The sequence below is a fragment of the Chrysemys picta genome, chromosome 11, assembly GCF_011386835.1.
Source record: "Chrysemys picta bellii isolate R12L10 chromosome 11, ASM1138683v2, whole genome shotgun sequence".
Taxonomy (NCBI): domain Eukaryota; kingdom Metazoa; phylum Chordata; order Testudines; family Emydidae; genus Chrysemys; species Chrysemys picta.
This window is the reverse complement of record NC_088801.1, coordinates 55,782,537-55,806,204: the sequence shown is the minus strand read 5'-3', so window position 1 is coordinate 55,806,204 and position 23,668 is coordinate 55,782,537. Positions and strand designations below refer to the sequence as shown.

At 41.9% G+C, this 23,668-nt stretch overlaps 1 protein-coding gene across 17 annotated transcripts in view; it reads left to right on the top strand.

Moving 5' to 3' along the window:
* ANKRD44 (ankyrin repeat domain 44) overlaps positions 1-23,668 on the top strand; it is a 213,070-nt gene that overhangs the window by 94,526 nt on the left and 94,876 nt on the right. For all 17 annotated transcript variants that reach the window (XM_042851682.2, XM_005294288.5, XM_005294289.4 and 14 more), the window contains 2 exons: positions 7,211-7,289; positions 15,809-15,879. In XM_042851682.2, coding sequence (XP_042707616.1) covers positions 7,211-7,289; positions 15,809-15,879 — 150 coding nt within the window. The remainder of the gene's footprint in view (positions 1-7,210; positions 7,290-15,808; positions 15,880-23,668) is intronic.

Here is a 23,668-nt window from a genome sequence, read left to right as displayed (position 1 = left end):
CAAATCACATTGACTTTCGTTAGGAGAGCTTGCTGACATACCTCTACATTATTGGACCAGCTTCTGTTTGTGAGAGAGACAAGCGTTCGAGCTACACGGGAGCTGCTCTTCAGGTCTGGAAGAACAACACTGCATACCTCCCCATTCTCCACTTTCACCTTCCATTAAAATAAATAAATAAATAAAGTCTCTTGCAGTCGTTTTATGAAGATCTACACAAGTGTTTCTTGAAGTGGAGTGGTTGAGAAGGACTAGCTTGAAGGATGGGGTACAAATTAAAATGCGTAGGCAGTGTGCAGATGCAACTGGTTTCATTTTCCTTAAAGTAGCATTGCCAACATGAAGTGCTCAAAGTTTGAGAGTCAAGCCTCCCAAAATCATCATCATTTATTACAAAATCCTAAAATAAAAAAAATACTAATTTTCAGATGCTTTTTATTTGCCTTCTGTTTATTGAGCTTAGAGTACTCATGCCATGCTTTCAAGCTTTAGTCTGCAACCATGAAAGCTAGAAACTTAAATACATTTGCATGAATTTGGAATGATACCAATGTACACCACTATAAACGAGGATTTGTAGCCCAAATTGAGAAGCCACAGTTTCCTAGCCTGAGATTATGTATAGAAAGAGAACCAGCAGCAAAACAATATTGAGCACTTTTGCTTACCTTATGTAATCCACATAGTCATAACAGATCAAGAATTCATCCAAAATAATGAAGATACTTATTATGCATAGGACTTAATATTCTCCAGTGCAATGTCTTACTCTATAAGAATTAGACTAAAGGTATTTTAAGTATAATACCAAAACCCATAAGCATGACCCTTACTAGGAGTCAACAGAGTAAGGTAGAGATATTTGAAAAATCATTTTGAAGATTTAATACAATTTAATATATGGTATTTCCATTTTCAGTGAGAAAAAGTTGTGTTCTTTTCATGAAGTCACATTTGTGTATTGATGATCGATTGATTAATAAAAATATTATTTAAAAGACTTAATTTGGCCCCTACAGAACCTCAGAATGACTGAGACTCTTAGACAAGTGATCTGCAAGCCACATATCTTCCTCAAATCCCATTTTATCTAAGAAGAGGGATGAGTCACTTATATTTAACAGAAACTGCACATGACCTTTTCTGTAACAGTGACAAAATAACCACTCTAACTAGCAAGCGCAGCCATTCTAGGCTAGTAACCACACTTTATATAAGTGTCTTGTCATTTCACAACATGTCCTTGTTTGATTGAAAAATTCAGGTTTTCCTGTATTTTGCTCAATGCTGGCATTCTCAGAATAGGCCTGGAATTTGTTAATACATCACCCTGACACATCTGTAAATGAAGACGACTTGAGCACACTTGCATTTAGCTAGAATTATTTGTGCATATATGGATCCTGAAAAGTCTAGTACTGGAATAGAAATACTCCACATGTAGTTTAAAGTGTGATCATAAAATGCCACTTGCCACTGCACATATCTCTTTCTTGTGTTTTCTGTTGTGCGCCTTGTTCACTGACATAAGCAAGCTACTGTTGGGATGTTGGGGTCAATATATCAGGGGAAACTGCATTGTGCATGCAGTTGGGAGACAGGAGATCTGGATTTATTGCCGTAACTGCTAATGACTTGCGAGTGACTTTGGGCAAGTTGCTTAGGGCTTGTCTATATGGTGCGGCAGTGCACACCAGAGGGGTATAAATTGTAGAGTGTTCAAGTGTTGCACTCTAACTGCCTCGTACTCCCTGCTAACGTGCTCTAAAAATGAGTGTTACTGTAGTACTGTTTCAAGCAGGATTACCTTACCGCCCCATGTAGACAAGCCTGTAATTCTTTGTGCTTCAGTTTGCTCATCTGAAAGCAGGGGATAGTACACCTCTACCCCCATATAACGCTGTCCTCGGGAGCCAAAAAATCTTACTGCGTTATAGGTGAAACCGCGTTATATCGAACTTGCTTTAATCCCCTGGAGTGTGCAGCCCCGTCCCCCCGGAGCGCTGCTTTACCGCATTATATCAGAATTCATGTTATATCGGGTTGCGTTATATCGGGATAGAGGTGTATTCACAAATCTCTGTAAAATACTCTGAGCCCCATGGAAGGAAAAGTGCTACAAAAACCCTACGTTGTTATCCTTATCGCTTGTGTAAGTGCAAAATGCATTTCTATTCTACCTCATATGGTATCCACAAAATCACCAGTTAAGGATCCAGTCATGCAAATCTTGACTTTTGGGTGTAGGCCTGAATGTCTGTACTGCAGTTTTATAGCCCTGTGAGCCCAAGTCAGCTGACAGGGGCCAGCAGTGGCATGCCAAGGGTCTTTGATTGCAGTGTAAACATACCTAGGGGGGTTAAGATTAGTAGGTTTTGATTCAGGAAACCTGTATGGGTGGTTATGGCTGTTGAAAATGCAGAGAGCAGAAATAACACAAGTTGACTTTCATATGCCAGCTGGTGCTCCTGGTTAGGCATTTGGATTTGTTTTGTAAATTGCACAGTTTAACAGAGGAATCACTGAAGGAAAATAAATATTGAAGAGAAAGAGATATTGTTTTTACAAAATAAACTTTTTTGACCATAGCTACTTTTTAAATAGCCCAGGAGCTAAACCAGCTCAATTGCTCTTTCCTCTTACTAGTTCCTAATCAGTTGCCTACTGTATGTTGGATTGAGATTCACTTACTCATCAGATGGGTCTAACAAATCTTTATTAAGGCAAAACACTCACCAAGTGGTGATCAGTTACTTACAAGTGAGGAGCTCATCATTGCCTTCCAGTCCAGACAATACAGCTTCAACCCCCTTTTGTTACACAGATTTATTTATAACTTTTTTTCGTATCTTTTCTTATACGTGTGTATTAGTCTCTGATTTCCATGTCAACTCTCCTCCTGTCAGTACAGGTTTAGTTTTAGTTCAGAGTGGTCTTTTCTAGCTTTTTTAGTTACTTTATCTTGTCTTTTCTTTTTCTCACAAAGATGATTACTCTGCAATTTCTTACACATAGATTCATAGGTTCTAGAACGGGAAGGGACCTCGAGAGGTCATCGAGTCCAGTCCCCTGCCCTCATGGCAGGACCAAATACTGTCTAGACCATCCCTGATAGACATTTATCTAACCTACTCTTAAATATCTCCAGAGATGGAGATTCCACAACCTCCCTAGGCAATGTATTCCGGTGTTTAACCACCCTGACAGGAACTTTTTCCTAACATGCACAGCACTAAACGATTGCTCTGCAATTTTGTGCGCATGTGCAGTTTTATTTATACTCATGCTGTCAAATGTTATCAGAGCAGACTCTTAAAATTCCCAGCAGGCTTCTAGCAGGCCTAAGTGTGCCTTTGCTCCCAACATCCTACATTATTTTTTCTGAAGTAAAATTGCACCTGAATTATTCTATCAACACTACCACCCAGTTTGTGAACTGTCCCTTCTGTGTCGATACATTCCTGTCTCTTAGCAATTGTAAGTGTGGCTTAAATTGTGTTAAATAAGTTGAAGGTTCTTTCTGTGTGACTGTTTCCATTACATTTGAGTCAATTTCTGTTCTAGTCATTGATATGTATCCAATATGATGTAATTTAGTCTGCCTTGGCTAAACTGACCCTGGCTAATTTGGAGAAAGTGTGAATCCCTAAAGCTTTTTAGCTCTGATTCTGTTCTTATCTCCATTAACATCAGTGGCATTTCTCCTGATTGACATTGGTGTAAGTGAGAGGAGAATCAGACCTGGCAATTGGTTAAGTATTATTCTGATTTTAATCGTGCTAAGCACTATTTTGAATGTATTACATAGGTCTCTGTGGCTCAACCAATTCATATGGCCAAAAATGAAGGCAGACATTAGCTTTCCATTAAATCTTCATTTACACTTTCAGTAGATGTACATGCTCTTTTGTGAACCAAGGCAACAAAGTAATTCATTTTTGAAGGGGGAATGTTTACCTCACTTTCAGTAACTTGTCTTAGTCATGGTGTAACATATCTATTGTCTTGTTCCTTTAAGTACTGTATTTGAAAAATGCCTTATTATTTGTCTTACCATTGTGTCCAATTTTCCTTTCACTATCTCCCCTTGCTTCTTTGTTTCCTTTAAATGTTTATATGAACTTAGTTACTGCCAAACCTTTTACAGATTGAAATAATGCTCTCTCTCTCTCTCTCTCTCTCTCTCTCTCTCTCTCTCTCTCTTTGTAGCCTTCAATGTTTAGACCTCATTGATTTTTCACTGTTCTACCATCATGTCAAAATTATGTCTGTGGTTGAACTTATCTCTCTGTGCGTAGGCTCTGCACAAAGACTGGGCACCATTTAATTGGCGGATGGTCTTTGTGTGGTGTGTGAACACAAGGAGTGAATTTCATTGTATGTGCATATGCCCTAGTTCCTCTTGTTTTCTTTGTTATGCTTTTTGTAGCATAAACAGGAACCTGAGAGTGATCCTCTGACTGACCTACTTATATACATACTCAGCTACAGATGTAATAGTCAGGCTTCTTCAGAAGTAACCCAATAAATGATCACTCTCTGGCGGGTTGGGTTTTGTTTTGTTTTATTGCCTTTTACTAGAGATTATTTCAGTCTATCTTCTTCAGTTATAACTTGCATCAGCATGAGCCCTGTTTTGTTGTTGGGTGCTCAATTGTGACAGGTGGAGGAAGATTTATTTTCTCATCTAGGAAACGTAGAAATCAGGCTTAAAAACAACCAAATCACTAAAAAAACGTTTTTTGTTTGTTTAAAACCTGATGCTGCTGCTATGGAAGTCGTCTCTCAATGGCTTTGGTGTCTGAGGATCAGATGCTTGTGGATAGACATTGCTCCGCTTGGTTGGTGCTTTTATTTTTAGGACCATATGAATTGATCATCTCAGATGATCCACTAAATATCTTGTTGGCTCAAAATGTTACCTCAAAACAAGTCACAGGCACAAAATTCCACTTCCCTGTTGCACCTTTTTTTCTGATAGCCAAGTCCCCATTAAGTTTTGAATGATTGTAAAATGTTCCTTATAGGCCATCAATCAATTAACGGGATTGTTTTGGATACTTGCTTGAACTTGCATCACTAATACCCCATTTCACATCCCTCTGTTCTCTTATCAAGCCTTGTATATGTTCCCAAGGTGATACTATAAAGCTTAGAGTTGACAGATGCAAGAGCTGTTGCTAATATTGCACCAAAACCAAGAGAGATTCTACAGTGCAATGCATTAATTTAAAAAAATATAATGCACTGAAAACATTTCTATTTTTGTTCAGGATTTTGACCAGTCTTTGCTTTATGATTTTGTATGTATTGTACAGTCTTAGGAGAGAAGCATGAAGTAATCCTTATGGGTATTATGGTGCACTATCCCACAGCAAACACTTGCCCTGCCAATGCAAACTGAAGCATAATATATTACATCATAGAAAATGTTACTGAATAAACTATGTAGATCCAGATTTTCAAAAATGCTCAGCGCTCTGTTGTTCTCAGCAGGTGCTGCTGAGTAGTGAGCATGTTAGAAAATCTGGCCATTTACTTAGGTGCCTTAATAGGCACTGAGGTTTCTTGAGAATTCTGGCCTACAAGTGCATAGAGTGGTGATATTTTTGAAGTGAAAAACTAGAAATTTGTAATACTATTATACCTTCCCCACCAGGTGAGAAAGGGAGATTGTGAGAAAATCTTTCCTCCATCAGTGTGGCCGTGTTTGAGTAGTCTGTCTTCAAGTGTTTTACAGTATTTTAGATTTTTTTTTAAATAATTCTAAGGCTTTGTAATAATATATACATATGAGAGACTTAAACACTCTCCCACCCATAACTCACCCTGTCCATCAGTGGCTCCTAGGCTTGCAGTGCTTGTGTATAGTGTAACCTGGGGAAACATTTTTCATTGTTCAGAAGAAAAAAGATTCTGCAGCATCGATTTGTTAGTGTTTATAGAACATTTTGAAGATGGTCCGAATAACCCACAAATGATGATCCTAAAGGCATTCTGCAACAGCTGTTTACTTGACAGAGGTCTGGGGTATGTCTCTGGAGTGGGGTGGGAATATAAATGGGGCTTTTCCATTGCTTTGATTTGTTGGCTAGTGAGTTACTTTGTTACCTGTATATGAATATTTAATGCTGGGTGGTCCTGTTATTGTAGGTTTTATTAACTGATAGGGCACTTAGATCTCTTTGTATGGCTGTTTTTTAATGTTGTTTGTCTCTAAATATAAATAAACATATGAAGTGCACGATAACTCTAATAACACTCAGTACTTATCTGGTTAGAACTGTTACCTGCTCTTGTGATTTTATTGTGAGTCTTGTAATATTTGGTGGATTTTTTTCTTAAAGCTCTAGACCTTGGATTCATGAGACTACAAAAGAATTTTGGCTTTCATTTTTAAATTACAGAAGTTTCTAGCCTTCCTGGTTGCAGAGATAAGCTTGAAAACATGAACCCTAAAGGTTCAAAAGCCAGAAGGCAAACAAAAAGAACTTCAAATATGTTACTTTAAAAATCTCTTTGTGTTTAAGCCAATCTCAAGATTTTTGGAGGGAAGCCTGACTGAAGACTTTTGAATGCTTGGGCTTGGCAATATCGGACTAGACTGTGCCAGACATCTCTATTTTGAGTCAACGACTTACTGATGAACAGTTTATGAAAGGCTGCATGTATTTGGATTACCTTTGCAGAGAAAGGGCATTCTATCTATAATGACCTTGTGAACTGTTCCATTCCTTTCTCAAAAGTATTTATTTTTAGAGCCTTGTGCTGTGTTGTTCAATTAAATTGCATCACAAAGGCTGATGTCCAGAAGGATTTGAATTATAAAAGCAAAGCAGCAAACATTTCAAAAAGGGCCTAACTGAGGACAATGTTTTCCCTCATGCATAACTGTTTCTCCAGGGTTGGGAGGAAGAGAGGTACAGATGAGATACAAATTACATTCACTATATATGTGAAAAAGAATACCCAGAAAAGAATAGTTTCTGTGCCATGCTTGATGGAAAAAATATAGCATGTAAGGTGGATTGTTAAAGACAAATGCCTGGTTCAGAACTTTTCGTTCATTCTTTACTGGTTGAGTCCCATCTTTCTAATATGAGAAACTGGTAAAAAATCAAATATTAGTTAAAGCTTAATGACACTTTAGCATTAGCTCTTACCAGTATTGACCATACTTTATAGCTGTGCAATCTTTGCTGTTTTACAGGATGGTGAGAAACGCACCCCGCTTCATGTTGCGGCTTTTCTGGGGGATGCAGAGATCATTGAGCTCCTCATTTTGTCAGGTAATGTGAAGACTGAATTGGTCATCAACAGAGAAGCCAATGTTACAAACTACAGTGAATACCCAAGGGAGGCATCTTTAACTTATGCAGGTTAAATGCGGGCCCTGTCCATCTCTGTGTTCCAAGGAGCATTATGCTGTTTGCAGGATAAGAGAACCAGTTTAAATTGCTTGCTATAGTTACATAACATATACTCTGAGAACACAATGAACCAAAACTACAAATCGTTACTAACTTGCAGTGGGTCAAAACTATTTGATATTTGTGGATTCAGAAAACAAGTTTAGCACATGCTTAAGACCATCCCTATTTAGCGAAGGACTTATGTGTTAACTCCTAATGTCTCCAGTGGGATTAATCACATGCTTAAGTTTTTTGCTTCATAGTGATGGATGGATCCCTATCCATGTGTATATATAGTGTATGAGGGGTGATTCAGGAATGGAATGTCAAATCTCTCCTTGCATTGTTGTGCAATGTAAAGTCTGAGACAGGGTATTGAGCACTGGACTGTGAATTTTCATCCCAGGGGTTGACACTGCCTACTTCTGTGACCTCTGACAAGACACTTAACCTTCTTTGTATTGGTTTCCAATTTGCAGCAGGAACATAATACCCACCTACCTTTTGTAGAGGCATTGTGATAAATAATTAGTAGTGCTTCAATACTACTTTGAAAATGAAAAGCATGATTGATAGTTGTCGGAATAAAAGGTAGAGTTGGCACCTCACAAGAAGCATAGAAGATCATGGCTAACTCCTGGGTGTGCCTGCAAATGCCCAAACATCATGTGTTTCTAAACCAGATTGTTAAGAGTAGGGCTTATTGCATGACAGTCGACTGACTGAGGGTGAGGAAGAAGCTACAAGTTGAAAGAGTAAGGAGCACATATTAAAAATATAACTGTGCTGTAATAGGAAATACATTTATCAACATCCTTGATGTGGTAAGAATTGAGTGCAGGCGTATATCTGATCGTCAAGCTCTTGAGATTCTGTAGCATTAAACAGCTACTGCTATGTGTGACATGTAGTCTAGAGATTGAATCACATTATTGCACATATACACATACTGTATTATAAAAAGTAATTATTTAATTGATAAGTTGTCTTCTGAAGAGCAAACCTCAAATTCAGTTTTGGTTGTTCAGATGAGCAAATTTGAAGGCTTACCTTGAATCTCTCTAGTTAAGAATTTGGGCTTTAAATCTCAGAAGAAAAAGCTCTGCTGCAAAATTTCCAACACTTTTGCTGTTCTGGTAGGGAAGGAAATCTCACAGAAAGGGGCTGTTCACAGTAATATAGCATTTCTACTTGTGACCAAATGCAGAATGTGAAGAGATTACCAAAAATTAAAAGTGAGGGTTGGGAAGATAGTTGAATTTATTACAATCTGGGGGAAAAAATTGTTTTAGTTTGGGGTAAGAGTGCAAATTGGCTAAGATTTTATCTGAGTATGGTTTGCCAGATGGTAGCTTTTTTCCCCCAACTGAATGGAATATGACAGTATGGCAGTGGTTCTCAAACTTTTATCCTGGTGACCCCTTTCACATAGCAAGCCTCTGAGTGTGACCCCCCCCTCTTATAAATTAAAAGCACTTTTTAATATATTTAACACCATTATAAATGCTGGATGCAAAACAGGGTTTGGGGTGCAGGCTGACAGCTCGTGACCCCCCACATAATAACCTTGTGACCCCCTGTGGGGTCCTGACCCCCAGTTTGAGAACCCCTGCAATAGGGCATCAGATCATTGTTGTTGTAATTGAGTCTAGCACTCTGCATCTGACTGCTGTTACTAATCCAAAACAATAAAACTATTTTCAGATCGGATTCATGTAATGAATATGGTATTAGTTCTGTGATGGATAAATGACTTGGGAATATCAAAGTTTGTAACAATAAACTGCAGCCTAATCAAACACCACTGCATTAGCCCATGAGTGGTATTTTATGGAATAAGCAATATCTGTCAAGATTCCTACTGACATTTACATCATCTGTTCGAAATTCCTATTCTGGCTTACCTGATGCCCCAGTTATCAGTGATATGTACATCTTTAAATGCAACAGTACTGTAATAGAGCTCTTCCATTTAAATTTTGATGTTGCTGTTCTCCCACCAGACGTAAGTTGTACAGACAGCTTGTAAGCGGAGTTTGTTGTCCAAAAAAAAAAAATGGTTGGAGGAAAGCAAAAAAGGGATTCAACTAAACGAGAAAGTTATGCACAATCCCTCTGTCCATCATATATTTAGAAATCGTGGGTTAGCCAATTGCCTTAGTCATGGAGCTTTAACTTGTGAGACTTACATTTTCACATGTGATCATCCAGTATGTCATTGATCCCAGCAGAAAAACGTGAGTGAATATTACATTGACAGACTAAGCTTGGATGGTTTCTCCAATACATTAGACACAAGCATGCCTTTCTTCAACAGGAGGTAAAGACTAATTACTTTCATTTTGACATGTGGTAATACAGCATGTAGCCATTGTCATATCTTGTTATTGTGAATTGTCAGCATATGAGCAGGATGCAGAGGCATTATCTTTTCAAGGACTGCAAGTAGCAGCACAAGGAAGATTTCTATGAATGAATAGATAAGGTAGCTCTGACCCGTGTCTCCCAAGAATTCCTGTAGCATCTCTAGTGCATTACCTAGTGAAGATGTGGCTTTGCTGTGGAAAATACATTTCATTTCTTGATTTCCAATGTGTTCCTTATGTGGGAAAGAATATCTCCATGCTCTTATAGGCAATATGAATTCAAATAAGTTACAAGCCAAAATTCATCTACTGGCTCTAGTATTTGTCTGGAGGATAGGATAAAATGCAGGTGATGCGCCCAACTCTGTGAAATATCCAACTGGGGGTTAAACAAAGAGAAACTAGCTCATAATTTAAGGTTTTAATGATTAACCTTCATGCCAGCAAGGGTTCAGTTTGATTTGACTTAGTGGAGCACTATTAACACTAATACTTACATTCCCAGGGCTTGAGTCAGAGCTAATTCTGTATGTGGTATGTTCTACCTCTTCATCTCATTTTAGTCTCTGAAGTATCATTATTCACACGACATACCAGTACTTGTACCCACTTGGAAGAGACAAGGTCTTTGTAAATTTCTGTGATGTAGTGATCCGCCAGGGCTAGCCAAGCAGCAGAGCTCAGATCGCAACAGCAACGTTTCCCTTCTGCCTTCAACACCACCCAATTTGTAAAATACTTCACAAAAGATTAATCTGATGATAACAGTTAGCACTCTAAAAAGTGTACCTCTGATGCCCGACTTTAAAATCAGAGGACAGGCAGTATATTTAAAGAATAAAAGCATGGAATATTTACTGTCAGATTTGAACCACAATATTCGGAGCATGACAAGAAGCCCAGAAAAGTATCAGCCCCTTGCATTTCAGACAGGACTCAGGAGAGAAATTCAGTGACATATGCTCATACTTAGATTTATAGCCCATGAACTGGTGGCAGCACAAATAAATGTAGCAGCTAATAAATAAAGCTTCTGCCCTGGTGCACTGAGACATACCAGAAATGGCATTCTAGATAACCATTAAAATAGGAGTGGATTCAGAATTAAAATGGAAGATGTGGGGCCAGATCCTCAGTGGGTATAAATCAACTGAGGATCTGGCCTGTGATATTTGGCTGAAATGGGGGAGTGTATTGTGAGTTTGTCTGATGTGCATTAAAACACATGAAGTTGAGATTTGGACTTTACTGCCTTCTTCACGCCCTTTCCCCAGAATAGGAAGTGCAGTCAAGTAGTAAAAATCTGTTAATTTTATTTATTTTGACAACCTGTAACCACACCCAATCATGGATGTGCATGGAGAGCTGTCCAGACAAATAGAAACACAAGAGAGGAAATATATTTCAGTGCAATCTCATGGCTTCAATGAGGTGGCACTGGTGTACAAGTGAGTAGAAATCTGAGGTCCGGTCTCTGCCCTGAGGGGCTTGCTGTCTAAGGACACTGTCAAACCTTTATGGCAGAACCACATGCAATGTCACTAAGGCACTAACCATGGAGCCATGCTGCCCCGACAAAACTTTAGGAGGCAATGAACTTCCTGCCAGGCACGGAGAGTGTAGTCCTGACCATTGCTTACAAGGACGCAGCATGCTTTCTTCTCCACGTAGCTCTACTGGCCATGGTTTTTCATCCTCTCTGCTCCCTTTTGGTGCACCTCTAGTCCTGTGCAGTCCTTGCACTCAAATGCTGCAGTTAGAATCATAGACTCATAGAACTGGAAGGGACCTCAAGAGGTCATCTAGTCCAGTCCCCTGCACTCGTGGCAGGACTAATTATCTAGACCATTCCTGACAGGTGTTTGTCTAACCTGCTCTTAAAAGTCTCCAATGATGGAGATTCCACAACCTGTGTAGGCAATTTATTCCCATGATTAACCACCCTGACAGGAAGTTTTTCCTAATCTCCAACCTAAACCTCCCTTGCTGCAATTTAAGCCCATTTGCTTCTTGTCCTATCCTCAGAGGTTAAGAAAAACAATTTTTCTTCCTCCTCCTTGTAACAACCTTTTACATACTTGAAAACTGTTATCATGTCTCCTCTTAGTCTCCTTTTTTCCAAACTAAACAAACCCAATTTTTTCAATCTTCCCTCATAGGTCATGTTTTCTAGATCTTTAATCATTTTTGTTCCTCTTCTCTGGACTCTCTCCAATTTGTCCACATCCTTCCTGGAATGTGGCGTCCAGAACTGGACACAATACTCAGTTGAGGCCACCTTAGTCCTGGATAATTGGGTACCATGGGTGAGACTTCAGCCCATTTGAACTGGGTAGAAAGGCCAGAGCAGTGTAAAGGGGGCTCTAAAATCCTTGTCTCCAGCTAGGGGAGAATTCCTCCAGTGCAGAGACTGAGGGGGACAGCTATAAAGGTGCCTTCTGAGGACCCCCCACTTAGAAAATACCCAGCTAAGAGCCCAGGTTAACTTTGCAATGAAGACAGACATATGTTTATGTTTACATTTTCACAAGTGTTCACTGACTTGAGGGTCCCTTTGTCTTTGGGTGCCCTAATTGAAACACAGAGGGCCTGGATGTCAGAGTTTGACTTAAATGGGCAGTGTAGGTGTTCAGCAACAGAAAAGCATTGCCTAGGTTTTAAAAGTTGGCACCCAAAAACAGAGAGCATTTTTGACAAAGTAGGCCTTTTCCTCTTTGTGCCTCTGTTTTACCTTCTATACAATGTCACATTTCCCCACCTTTAAGGAATGTAAAATCTTTCTTAATAGTATTGAAAAGTGCTTTGAGATCCCTGGATGGAAGCTGAAGCTTAAAAGTGCAACACCATATATCCTAGGCATTTGGTTAAACCAAACAAGGTGTATTGAGTGAAACATCTGAAAAGACAAATGTTTACAAATGTGTGATAGACTAAACTAGCTATGAATGAGCCATTCCACTCTGTTAGGTAAACAGCACATTGAAAAACATACAGAGGAAAAGGATGTGGAAAACAGTAGAGGGAGATAAGATTGAGAACATGCTGCATAATTTGTGTGTGTGTGTGTCATGATCGTTTTGCTTTTATCATTTTCTTCGGTGGTTTTCTAGGCAGCTGCCTATTCAGCTTGTAGAAGGGTGAGTGGATCAGTGAAAGGCTTAACCAGCTACTGAAAGAAACAATTTCCTGGGTTTTCTAATCATCTTCTTATTCTCAGATGCCACTATAGTTGCTGAATATTGAGGAATGATATAACTGCTTATCACATAATGTTATTCGTCCCATAAGCCTTTCTGCTCATGGGAGTTCTTGAATGGGTGAAGATAAATCAGGAGAACCTCAGTTAAAAAAAAATTGAACCACATAATAAATCACTTGAAAAGAAATATTTGATGCCAGTCATTGGGATTTAGGCCAAGCAGTTTGCATCTGGCAAACCTTACTTATCCAAAATGGTGTAACACAATTTACATTGGAATCCTAGATTGAAAGCTCCTTGGGGCAGAGACTGTCTTTTGTTCTGTGTTTGCACAGTGCCTAGCACAATGGGGCCCTGCTCTATAATGGAGGACTCTAGGCACCACTGCATTATAAATAATAATCCTGTTATGAAGATCAATAGGGTAACACCTCACTTCTGTTTTACTCATGATATCAGAATTATCTGTAAAGGTAAATCCATCATCAGTGAACTTCTCAAATCAAACATCTAACTCACTAAACCAGACATGCGTTTTGCATGGGCATAGCAAGTTCCATTAGATGTAAAACTCCCAGGCCAGTCAGATAGATTATAACTGTCGATCTCATATTGGTACTTTGACAAATTGTAATGTTATTTTTCTGAAGCCAGGTGACACGGGAGGTTTGAAACCTTTTCCAACGTTTAAAACCTGAAAAGAAACCCAGAGAAATTGCTTCCACTCTGATCATTAGAACCAAATTCTCAATGACCATTACAAGTGAGGGGCAAACTTGTAAGCACCCATGAGCAGTGGGTTTTTGGAAAATACTTTTGGTGCTTAGACCTTGAATGATCCACTACCATCAGGGAAAATTAAAGCCAAAGTCCCTGTATTGGGTACATTATATGAGCTTAAGTTCTAGTGCAAAATGTGGTTAAAACATCCTTTTTGTTAGTGAAGAATTTGAAGGCTCATTTGTGATATATGCAGGATGCTTATACTTGTCTAAAGCTTATCCAATTGTATCAGGACAGATTTGCAGACAACTCTGCTAATTTGTAAAATGTTCTGCTTTCAAACAATAATAACAATATTTTAAATTAAGGTGCTGTCTTTATTTTCTCTGCTCCCTCCAGTGATGTCTCCTTGTTTGTCTTATTGCCTCAATAGATTGCTTTAAAATATTACTTAAAACTAAATTTGTGTCCCCCCATGGATGTGGAAGCTCATTTTCTTAGTGTGTGTTCTGTTGACCCACCCCACTCTAGCTGCCCCAAAACATCCTTGTTACCCCTCCACTCAGCAAGTGACCCAACAGTATCCAGCTGCCCAACTTCCCCCCATTTGCTCCTTTAAATAGTTCACTAACACTTCCAACAAGCACTCCAAGCTGAAGAATCCTCGTCCTCCCTTCTCCTGGATGAGTGACTGTGGAATTGATCCTGAGGTGCTAAATGCTATCTGCTCCAAAAGTTGAGCGGCTCAGTAGCTTGCAGGATCAGGTCCCAGATCACTACCTCAGCTGTCCAGCCTCCTGACATCCCTTGCACATTTGCCTGGTCCTAGGAAGACCTGCTAATCTTTGATAGACAACCTAGGCCCCCTACCCACCTTTACTGCCGAACCTTTCTGGTTTTTGAAAGTAAGGTAATTTTCTCAGAGTTAACGAAGTAGAAATAACTAGGGTTACCATATTTCAGCGAGCAAAAAAGAGGACGGGAGGAGCCCCGCCCTAGCCCCGCCCCTGCCCCTCCCACTTCCCGCCCCCCCCTGACCTCCCAACCCTCCCCCCGTTCCTTGTCCCCTGACTACCCCCTCCTGGGACCCCTGCCCCTAACTGCCCCCCAGGACTATCTAAGCCTCCCTGCCTCTTGTCCCCTGACTGCCCCAACCTTTATCCACACCCCCACCCCCAGACAGACCCCTGGGACTCCCACGCCCCATCCAACCACTCCCCACCCACTGACAGCCCCCCCCAGAACTCCCAACCCATCTAAACCCCTCTGCTCCCTGTCCCCTGACTGCTCCGATCCCTCTCCGCACTCCTGCCCCCTGACAGCCCCCCCCAGAACTCCCAACCCATCTAAACCCCTCTGCTCCCTGTCCCCTGACTGCTCCGATCCCTCTCTCCACTCCTGCCCCCTGACAGCTCCCCCCCAGAACTCCCAGCCCCCTACCCCCCCCCCCCGCTCCTTGTCCCCTAACTGCCCCCCTCCTAAGACCCCCCCCAACTGCCCCCCAGGACCCTACCCCCTACCTGTACCCTGACTGCCCAAAACTTTCTCCACTCCCCCCAAAAAGCCCCCCCCGTTTCTTGACCTCCACCTCCAGAACCTTCCTGCCCCCTGACCTCCTTACCCTGCTGCTCAGAACAGAGTGTTGGGCTCTGTGCAGCCGAGCCGGACACGTGGCTGAGCTCCCCAGCACAACAAAACCCGGTCTGGCCCTGCACAACAAAACCCGGTCTGGCCCTGCACAGTGTTGCCGGACTGGGCTGCAAGGCAGCTGCTGGCTCAGAATGCAGGGCGGATCCGGCTCCTCTACAGCTGCTCCTGAGTCCAGCCCGGGACTTCCCTGCAGCCCTCCCAGCCACTCTCTGCTAATCCCGGACATTGTGAGTGCTTTACAAATTCTCCCCGGACGCTATTTTTAGCACACAAAAGGAGGACATGTCCGGGGAAATCCGGACGTATGGTAACCCTAAAATAACTGATGCTAGCAAGGTTAGCTAAATTCTGTGCATATTTATACGGCATGGCCTTTGTTATCAAGAAATGTATTAATATTATTATTGTTGTTCTATTACATCAAAAGCATGTCAATAATCTGTACTGTTTATTTGCAGGGGCTCGTGTCAATGCCAAGGACAATATGTGGCTGACCCCTCTTCATCGGGCTGTCGCCTCAAGGAGCGAAGTGAGTGAGGTTTGATTACCCCAGTAGTTGCATGCAAACAACATACTGAAAAAAAATACTATTACCACAATAAAGTAATAATGGAGACCCCGCCCCCCCCCCCCCAAAAAAAGGGGAAAAGGATTTTCTGATTCCAAAACCCTTTGCTCTTCACTAAAGCAAGAGTAATCAGTTACTGTCTGTATGCTGTTTTTATTGTTAGCCTGCTGGATACTTGTGGTTTTCCACTCCTGTGTATTTGATTGTTTTCCCTAACATGGTGCCTAATTTAAGTTACTGTAATGCATGACTTTCAGCGGACAGTCAGTAGATAGAATGATCATGATGTAAGTGGGATATATTGTGCAGTGATGCTGGTCTAAGCACTTTAAAATGGTTAGACATAGTAGGGTGTGGGGAGGAGGTAAGAAGGAGGGATTGGAATGGGAGGGGGTGAATCTAGTGATCAAACAGGCTTAATGTGTAGTTTGATTTGAGTAACTGTATTTAAAGGCAACCATAAAGCTTCCTTTTAATTCCCCTGATTCACCCATAAAATAGAGTTAAGTCCATATTTTTTCCATTTGGCAACAAGAAATCATTCAGCATCTCACTGTAGTGTTTTTCATTGCTGCCTCAAAAGATGAGGGATAATAATTATCAGAGAGAATAACCCAAGCATGACTGAATTTTCAAGGATACCATCATTCTGGGCTTCCATTTTTGGCCTCTTTGTGTATTTTTATCCTCTTAATATTGAGTCAACATGATGCATGCAACTGCAGACTGAACTGGCTGCTGAGAGGAGCATTTAAAAGAGACATGAGCTGGCTGTCCTCCAGAAATTGATGGAAGCACCTCCATAACAATCCCAGTGCTTGCCAAGCCTGGAGGCAGGAATCCTTAGCTCATTTCTGAACTCAAGCATTGCTTAGCTACTAGCCGAGCTTCCCAGCTGCTGACGTCCAATGAAGCCCACTGAAAGAAATAGCTAATAGAATACGAATGCTGTAAAGGAGTGAAATACAAAAAAAAAACCCACATTAAAAATAAAACATAAACCTTAAATAACAGCCACAATCTTTATAACCCAGTAATTACAACTATATGGTGTAGCTGTTTTAGATACAGGTGAATTTTATCTGTTGTGACCGTCCCTAGCTAAAAATCCATGTCTTACTATGGCTTTGTGCCTCACCCTTAACCCGTTGCTGCTGAAAGCAAGTGAAGACCCTGTGCAGAGTTCCCATTGAGTAACTTTCTTTTCCATAGTTCTGGTAATTCTAGCATCCCAAAAGGAATGATATCACAGGTACAGTATGTGAGGAAGCAATAGAAAAAGTGAGCTGTCACCCATGTAAACTGGCTCATCTTAATTCAATGTATATATTTTTATTAAAACGTCATTTTCTTGTGTTCTTTTTCCTTTGTTAATTCTTGTTCATGTGAAGGCCATTACTTTACTAACATTTTGAATGACATTTAGCATCATAAGATTTTTTTTAAAATCCTGCGGCTATTGGTACTGATTTGTTTGCGAAAATAAATCGTTGCACAGGTTATCTGACACATTTCCAATGTGAATACCATAATACCAGATCAATCTCAGCCATCCAGGGGGTTCTTGGGCCAAAAGTTGACTGTAAGGCCTCATTATATTTTGTCAAGTCTCCATGGGTTTAGTCCACTTCTAGAGCAATCACCTGTAAGGCTAAGGTTTTATACAGAGAGAGGCTTATTCTGAAGCTTCCATTCAACACTGAGATTCTGTCTCCCTGCAACCATTTAGAGTCTGACAAAAACACATACAAAAATGTTTTTTTTGGATTAAAAACTCATTAAAACGTAAAGTTCATTTCAGGGATTTAAATTGGTTATTTAAAAAACCGCAACCCCTCAAATGTCTCTGTACTGGCTACTTCATGTATATATCAAATTTTAGCATTGTACAATTAGAAGTAATTGAGAAATTTCATTATGATATTTGGATTATACTGCAAATGCTAAAAGAAATATAAATGCAGAGTCCTAAGCAGTACCATTGTACTAAATATACACAGGGAAATTATAGTAAAATAAAGGATATTTTATATCCTCAAAAGCCAGATAATTAAAAGTTACGAGAAAAACACCTCTGTAAAGAATTGGAATAAAGTTAAGCTCCCAAATGGAATGTAAGCGGAATACATATGTAGATGTAAATGAAAGTGTATATACACATTTTTAAATGGAATTAAAAAATTACCTGCCAAGTCTATTTATTTATTTATTTATTTATTTATTTATTTTTACCCTCCAACACCTGTTTCTTTCTATCTCAAGAGTCAAATTTATGTTCATTTTTCCATTGACTTCAAGTAGAATTTTGGTCCCAAAGGTGTACAAAGTGAATTTTCTTTAAGTAACTTTAAAGTAATTGGCCTGTAGTAGTAGTAGTAGTAGTAGTAAATAATAATAATTAATAATAAAACTTCTAAGAGACTAACAATAATATATGATTATCAACACTTTAAGATAAGCACTCTCATTTACCGAGGCCTTGGCTACACTCAGGACTTCACAGCACTGCCGCAGCAGTGCTGTGAAGCGCGAGTGTAGTCGCGCCGCCAGCGTGGCAAGAGAGCTCTCGTGGCGCTGTATGTACTCCACCTCTCCGAGGGGAGTAGCTTGCAGCGCTGCGAGTGAGCGTGCAGCGCTGCAGGCTCTGATTACACTGGCGCTTTACTGCGCTGTACTTGCTGCGCTCAGGGGGGGGAGCACGTTTTCACACCCCTGAGCGCAGCAAGTTGCAGCGCTGTACAGCGCCAGTGTAGCCAAGGCCTGAGTAAATTTGCTATACACCAATTTATGGGATTGCCATAGAAGATGAAATTGCTGAAATCAATAGAGGACAAAAGAGTAAAACTCTTACAGTAATAGTTGTAGTGTCAATCCAGGCTGTGTGTGCTCTCCCAGGCACGTGATGTATACATACATGATGTATTTGTTGTACATTAATAAAACTTTGCCTAGCCTTAATAGAAAACATTTCTGTATATGAAAAACAGTACTGTAGTGTACAGGAATATGGGTGTATCGCTTTAAATGGTTGTGACTTATAGTCAGTAAACAGGGTTATTTGGATCCCACTGTACCCTCACATGGTTCCTTCATGTTATGTTTGTGTAAAGAGCAAAAGGCACACAAAGTAAATTTTTGAGAGTCCTCTTTTAAGACTATATGTATTGCCTAAGGGCAATTGTTACTAAGAGCTGAAGAGAGCTTGTCGTAGCTTTTCCAACAGAATGTTTTTTCTATTGAAAATGCTGTTTTTCTGTTGCAAACAAATTATGGGAACATACTGATTTTTGTCGAAATTGTCAAAACATTTAGTTTTTGGTAAAGTCAAAATATTTCATTTTGACAATATCAAAAGGTTGTGTTGATAAGTTTTGAAATATTTGTTCAGGCTTTATTATTTCAATTATATTGTATTCTAAATTTTATAATATGATGTCAGAATGAAATGTTTCAACCTTATCAAAATGAAATGTTACGGGAATGTTTCATTTAACAAAAAATGCCGTGATTTCTACATTTCTACCTGACTCATGATTAAATTAAATTTTGAAATCTTGGAATTTCTCCCAGGATGAGATTTCCATTTTCCTGTTAGCTCTAGAGCTGAGAGCATGCAGCAAGTCTGCAAATCAAGCAAGCAAATCAAGCAATTTATTTAGATGCCTGGCCTTATTTTCTGTCTAAATTTGTCTTTCAGCTTCCAATTGCTGAAGTTGGACACATTCAGATTAGAAATAAGGTGCAAACTTTAAACATGGAGAGTAATTAACCACTGGAATAATTTACATAAAGATGGGATGGATCCTCCATTACTTTAAGTCTTTAGATCAGGACTGGGCGTAGCTCAGTCAGAAACTATGTGAATGATGCATGAATTGTTGAGCTTGTCTTCACTGCAGTTGTTAGTTGAACATAACATAAGAATGGCCATATTGGGTCTAGTCCAGTATCCTGTCTTCCAACAGTGGTCAATGCCAGGTGCCCCAGAGGGAATGAATAGAACAGGTAATCATCAAATGATCCATTCCCTGTTGCCCATTCCCAGCTTCTGGCAAACAGAGGCTAGGGATAGCTGGAGCTATAACTCATGTGTTGTCTAGGGTTACCATATTTGAATATTGGAAAAAGAGGACCCCGGCCCTGCCCCAACTCCATCCCTTCCCTGCCCCCCGGCCCCGCCCCAACTCCGCCCCCTCCCCTGAGCGCCCCGCATTCCCCCTCCTCCTCCCAGCCACGCGAAACAGCTGTCCGAGCACTACCGGCTTCACGGTTTGCCAGGCAGCCCCCAGACCTCCAGACCCTGCGCCCCTGGCCGTGGCCGGGCATTTCCCCTCCCGGGCTCCGGCTGTGCTGGGGAAGCGCCCGGCCGGGGGTGCAGGGTCTGGAGGTCTGGGGGCTGCCTGGCAAACCGTGAAGTCGGTAGCGCTCGGGCAGCTCGGCTCTTCAGCTACACAGAGCTGAGGTGTCTGGAGGGAGCAGCAGGCGCTGCCGCCGCCACCGCGGAAGAATCCACCTGCAGCTCCCAGCCTGCCGGAGCCGCTCTAAGGTAAGCAGGGAACTGGGTAGGGATGCCGGCAAAGCTGGGAGTATTTTCCCGGACATGTTCGGCTTTTTGGCAATTCCCCCCGGACGGGAATTTGAGGACCAAAAAGCCGGACATGTCCGGGAAAATCCGGACGTATGGTAACCCTAGTGTTACCTCTACCCCATGTGCTCACACAAATCTCTAGCTCGAGTTAAGTTGTGCCTTAAACTCAAGCTAGTTATAACCTGTTGGAGGTGGGTTGAAGCTTGAGTGCTGCTGATTCCCAAGCAAGTAATGTAGCGGGAATGCAGCAGCTTGAGTTAGAACTGATTAGCTGCTAATTCAATCATTCTATGTAGCTTGTGTGTTGTTTCAGGGAGTGGACGCTAGCTCAAGTGGAGTAGCTTGAGTTAATTGTTGCACTGAAGACGAACCCACGGTGTAAAATTTGATGGCTTGTGTTATGCAGGAAGTCAAAGAAGATTATCATAGTATTCTCTTAGGGTCTTAAAAATCTACGAATTGAGGCACCCAAACTTTTAATTAATTAGGGGCCCCTTACTCCATGAATAACGACTGCAGGATCAGGTCCCATTTTTACAATACATAGATTATTTACACAGACACTAGCCTCAAATTCTGTCTTCATCTCCAAAGAATTTCAGGGGCAGTAAGTGCTCTGATTTTCAGAGGTTTTGGAGCACCTACAATCCCACTGAAGTCATTGAGGGTGCTCAGCGCTTCTAAGGCCTGGTCTACACTACGGGTTTAGGTCGACTTTAGCAGCGTTAAACCGAATTAAGCCTGGACACGTCCACACAACGAAGCCCTTTCTTTCGACTTAAAGGGTCCTTTAAACCGGTTCTTTACACCACCTCCGACGAGGGGATTAGCGATAAAACCGGCCTTTGCGGGTCGGAATTGGGTAGTGTGGACGGAATCGACGTTATTGGCCTCCGGGAGCTATCCCACAGTGCTTCATTGTGACCGCTCTGGACAGCACTCTCAACTCAGATGCACTGACCAGGTAGACAGGAAAAGACACCGCGAATGTTTGAATTTCATTTCCTGTTTGCTCAGCGTGGAGAGCACAGGTGACCACGCAGAGCTCATCAGCACAGGTAACCATGATGGAGTCCCAGGATCGCAAAAGAGCTCCAGCATGGACCGAACGGGAGGTACGAGATCTGCTCGCCATATGGGGAGATGAAGCAGTGATAGCTGAACTCCGTAGCAGTAAAAGAAATGGAAAAGTATTAGAAAAGATCTCCAAGGCCATGAAGGACCGAGGCCATAACAGGGACACACAGCAGTGCCGCGTGAAAATAAGGAGCTACGGCAAGCTTACCACAAAGGCAGAGAAGCAAACGGAAGGTCCGGGCAGAGCCGCAAACTTGCCGCTACTACGCGGAGCTGCATGCGATCCTAGGAGGTGCAGCCACACTACCCCAACCGTATGCTATGACTCTCTCACTGGAGAAACACACAGGGAAGACGGTTCAGGGAACGAGGAAGATGAGGATGGAGGTACTGTAGGTAGCTCACAGCAGCAAGGAAGCGGAGAAACCGGTTTCCCCAACAGCCAGGATATGTTTGTGACCCTGGACCTGGAACCAGTAACCCCCGAACTCATCCAAGACCCTCAGGGCACACAGGAGACCTCTGGTGAGTGTAACTTTGTAAATATTTGTAAACATTACAAAAAAAAAAAAGCAAGCGTGTTTAATGATTAATTTGCCCTGGCAATCGCGGCAGTACATCTACTGGAAAAGTCTGTTAACGTGTATGGGATGGAGCAGAAATCCTCCAGGGACATCTCCAGAAAGCTCTCCTGGTTGAAATGGGGTGATTTTATTAAGGGGATATTCAGAGGCGCCCGTTCCTGCTCTTCTGAACAGAAATGTTCCCCGCTGTTAACCACGCGGTGGAGGGGAGGGGTGAAGTGATCATCCCAGAGAATCGTGTGTGTGTGTGGGGGGGGTGGTTTACTTGTGTTTGTGCCACATGTTAACCGGGAAACCGCAGCCCCTCCTTTTACATTGAAAAACCATTTTAAATTGGACAACCCAATTCATCCTTGATATGGGAAATGCGCTGCTGTTTGCACCTTTCCCGCATGTTAAGAGGTTAAAAAAGCCAAAACACTGTGGCCTACCATGGCTGCCTGCAAGCCGAAATATGCGACCTTGTAATGAAAGAGTGTACCCATTGTTCTCTAAAATGTGTCTTTTTTAACCACCTCTCCTTCTCCTCCACCAGCTGCAAATGTTTCTCCTTCGCAGAGGCTCGTGAACATTAGAAAGAGAAAACGTAGGACGAGGGACGATATGTTCACGGAGCTGCAGATGTCCTCCCACGCTGATAGAGCACAGCAGAATGCGTGGAGGCAGTCAATGTCGGAGATGAGAAAAGCCCAATATGAACGAGAGGAGAGGTGGCGGGCTGAATGGCGGGATGAAAAGAGCAAGTGGCGGGCTGAAGACGATAGGTGGCGTCAGCTTGCAGACAGACGGCAAGAGTCAATGCTCCGTCTGCTGGAGCATCAAACTGATATGCTCGAGCGTATGGTTGAGCTGCAGGAAAGGCAGCAGGAGCAGAGACCGCCGCTACAGCCCCTGTGTAACCAACAGCCCTCCTCCCAAGTTCCATAGCCTCCTCACCAAGACGCCCAAGAACACGGTGGGGGGGCCTCCGTCCACCCAGTCACTCACCCAGATGATCGCCCAAGCATCAGAAGGCTGGCCTTCAATAAGAGTTAAAGTTTTAAAATGCAGTGTGTCCTTTTCCATCCCTCCTCCCCCACCCATCCCAGGCTACCTTGGCAATTATCCCCCTACTTCTGTGAGGAACTAATAATGAATGCATGAATGTGAAAAAACAATGACTTTTTATTGCCTCTGCAAGCGGGTGCTCGAATTGGGGAGGGGAGGGTGGGGTGGGGTGGTTGGTTTACAGGGAAGTAGAGTGAACCGGGTCGGGGGGGGGGGGTTTGGAGGGTTCATCAAGGAGAAACAAACAGAAGTTTCACACAGTAGCCTGGCCCAGTCACAAAACTCGTTTTCAAAGCTTCTCTGATGCGCACCGCACCCTGCTGTGCTCCTCTAACCGCCCTGGTGTCTGGCTGCACGTAATCAGTGGCCAGGCGAGTTGCCCTCAACCTCCCACCACCGCCATAAAGGTCTCCTCCTTACTCTCACAGATATTGTGGAGCGCACAGCAAGCAGC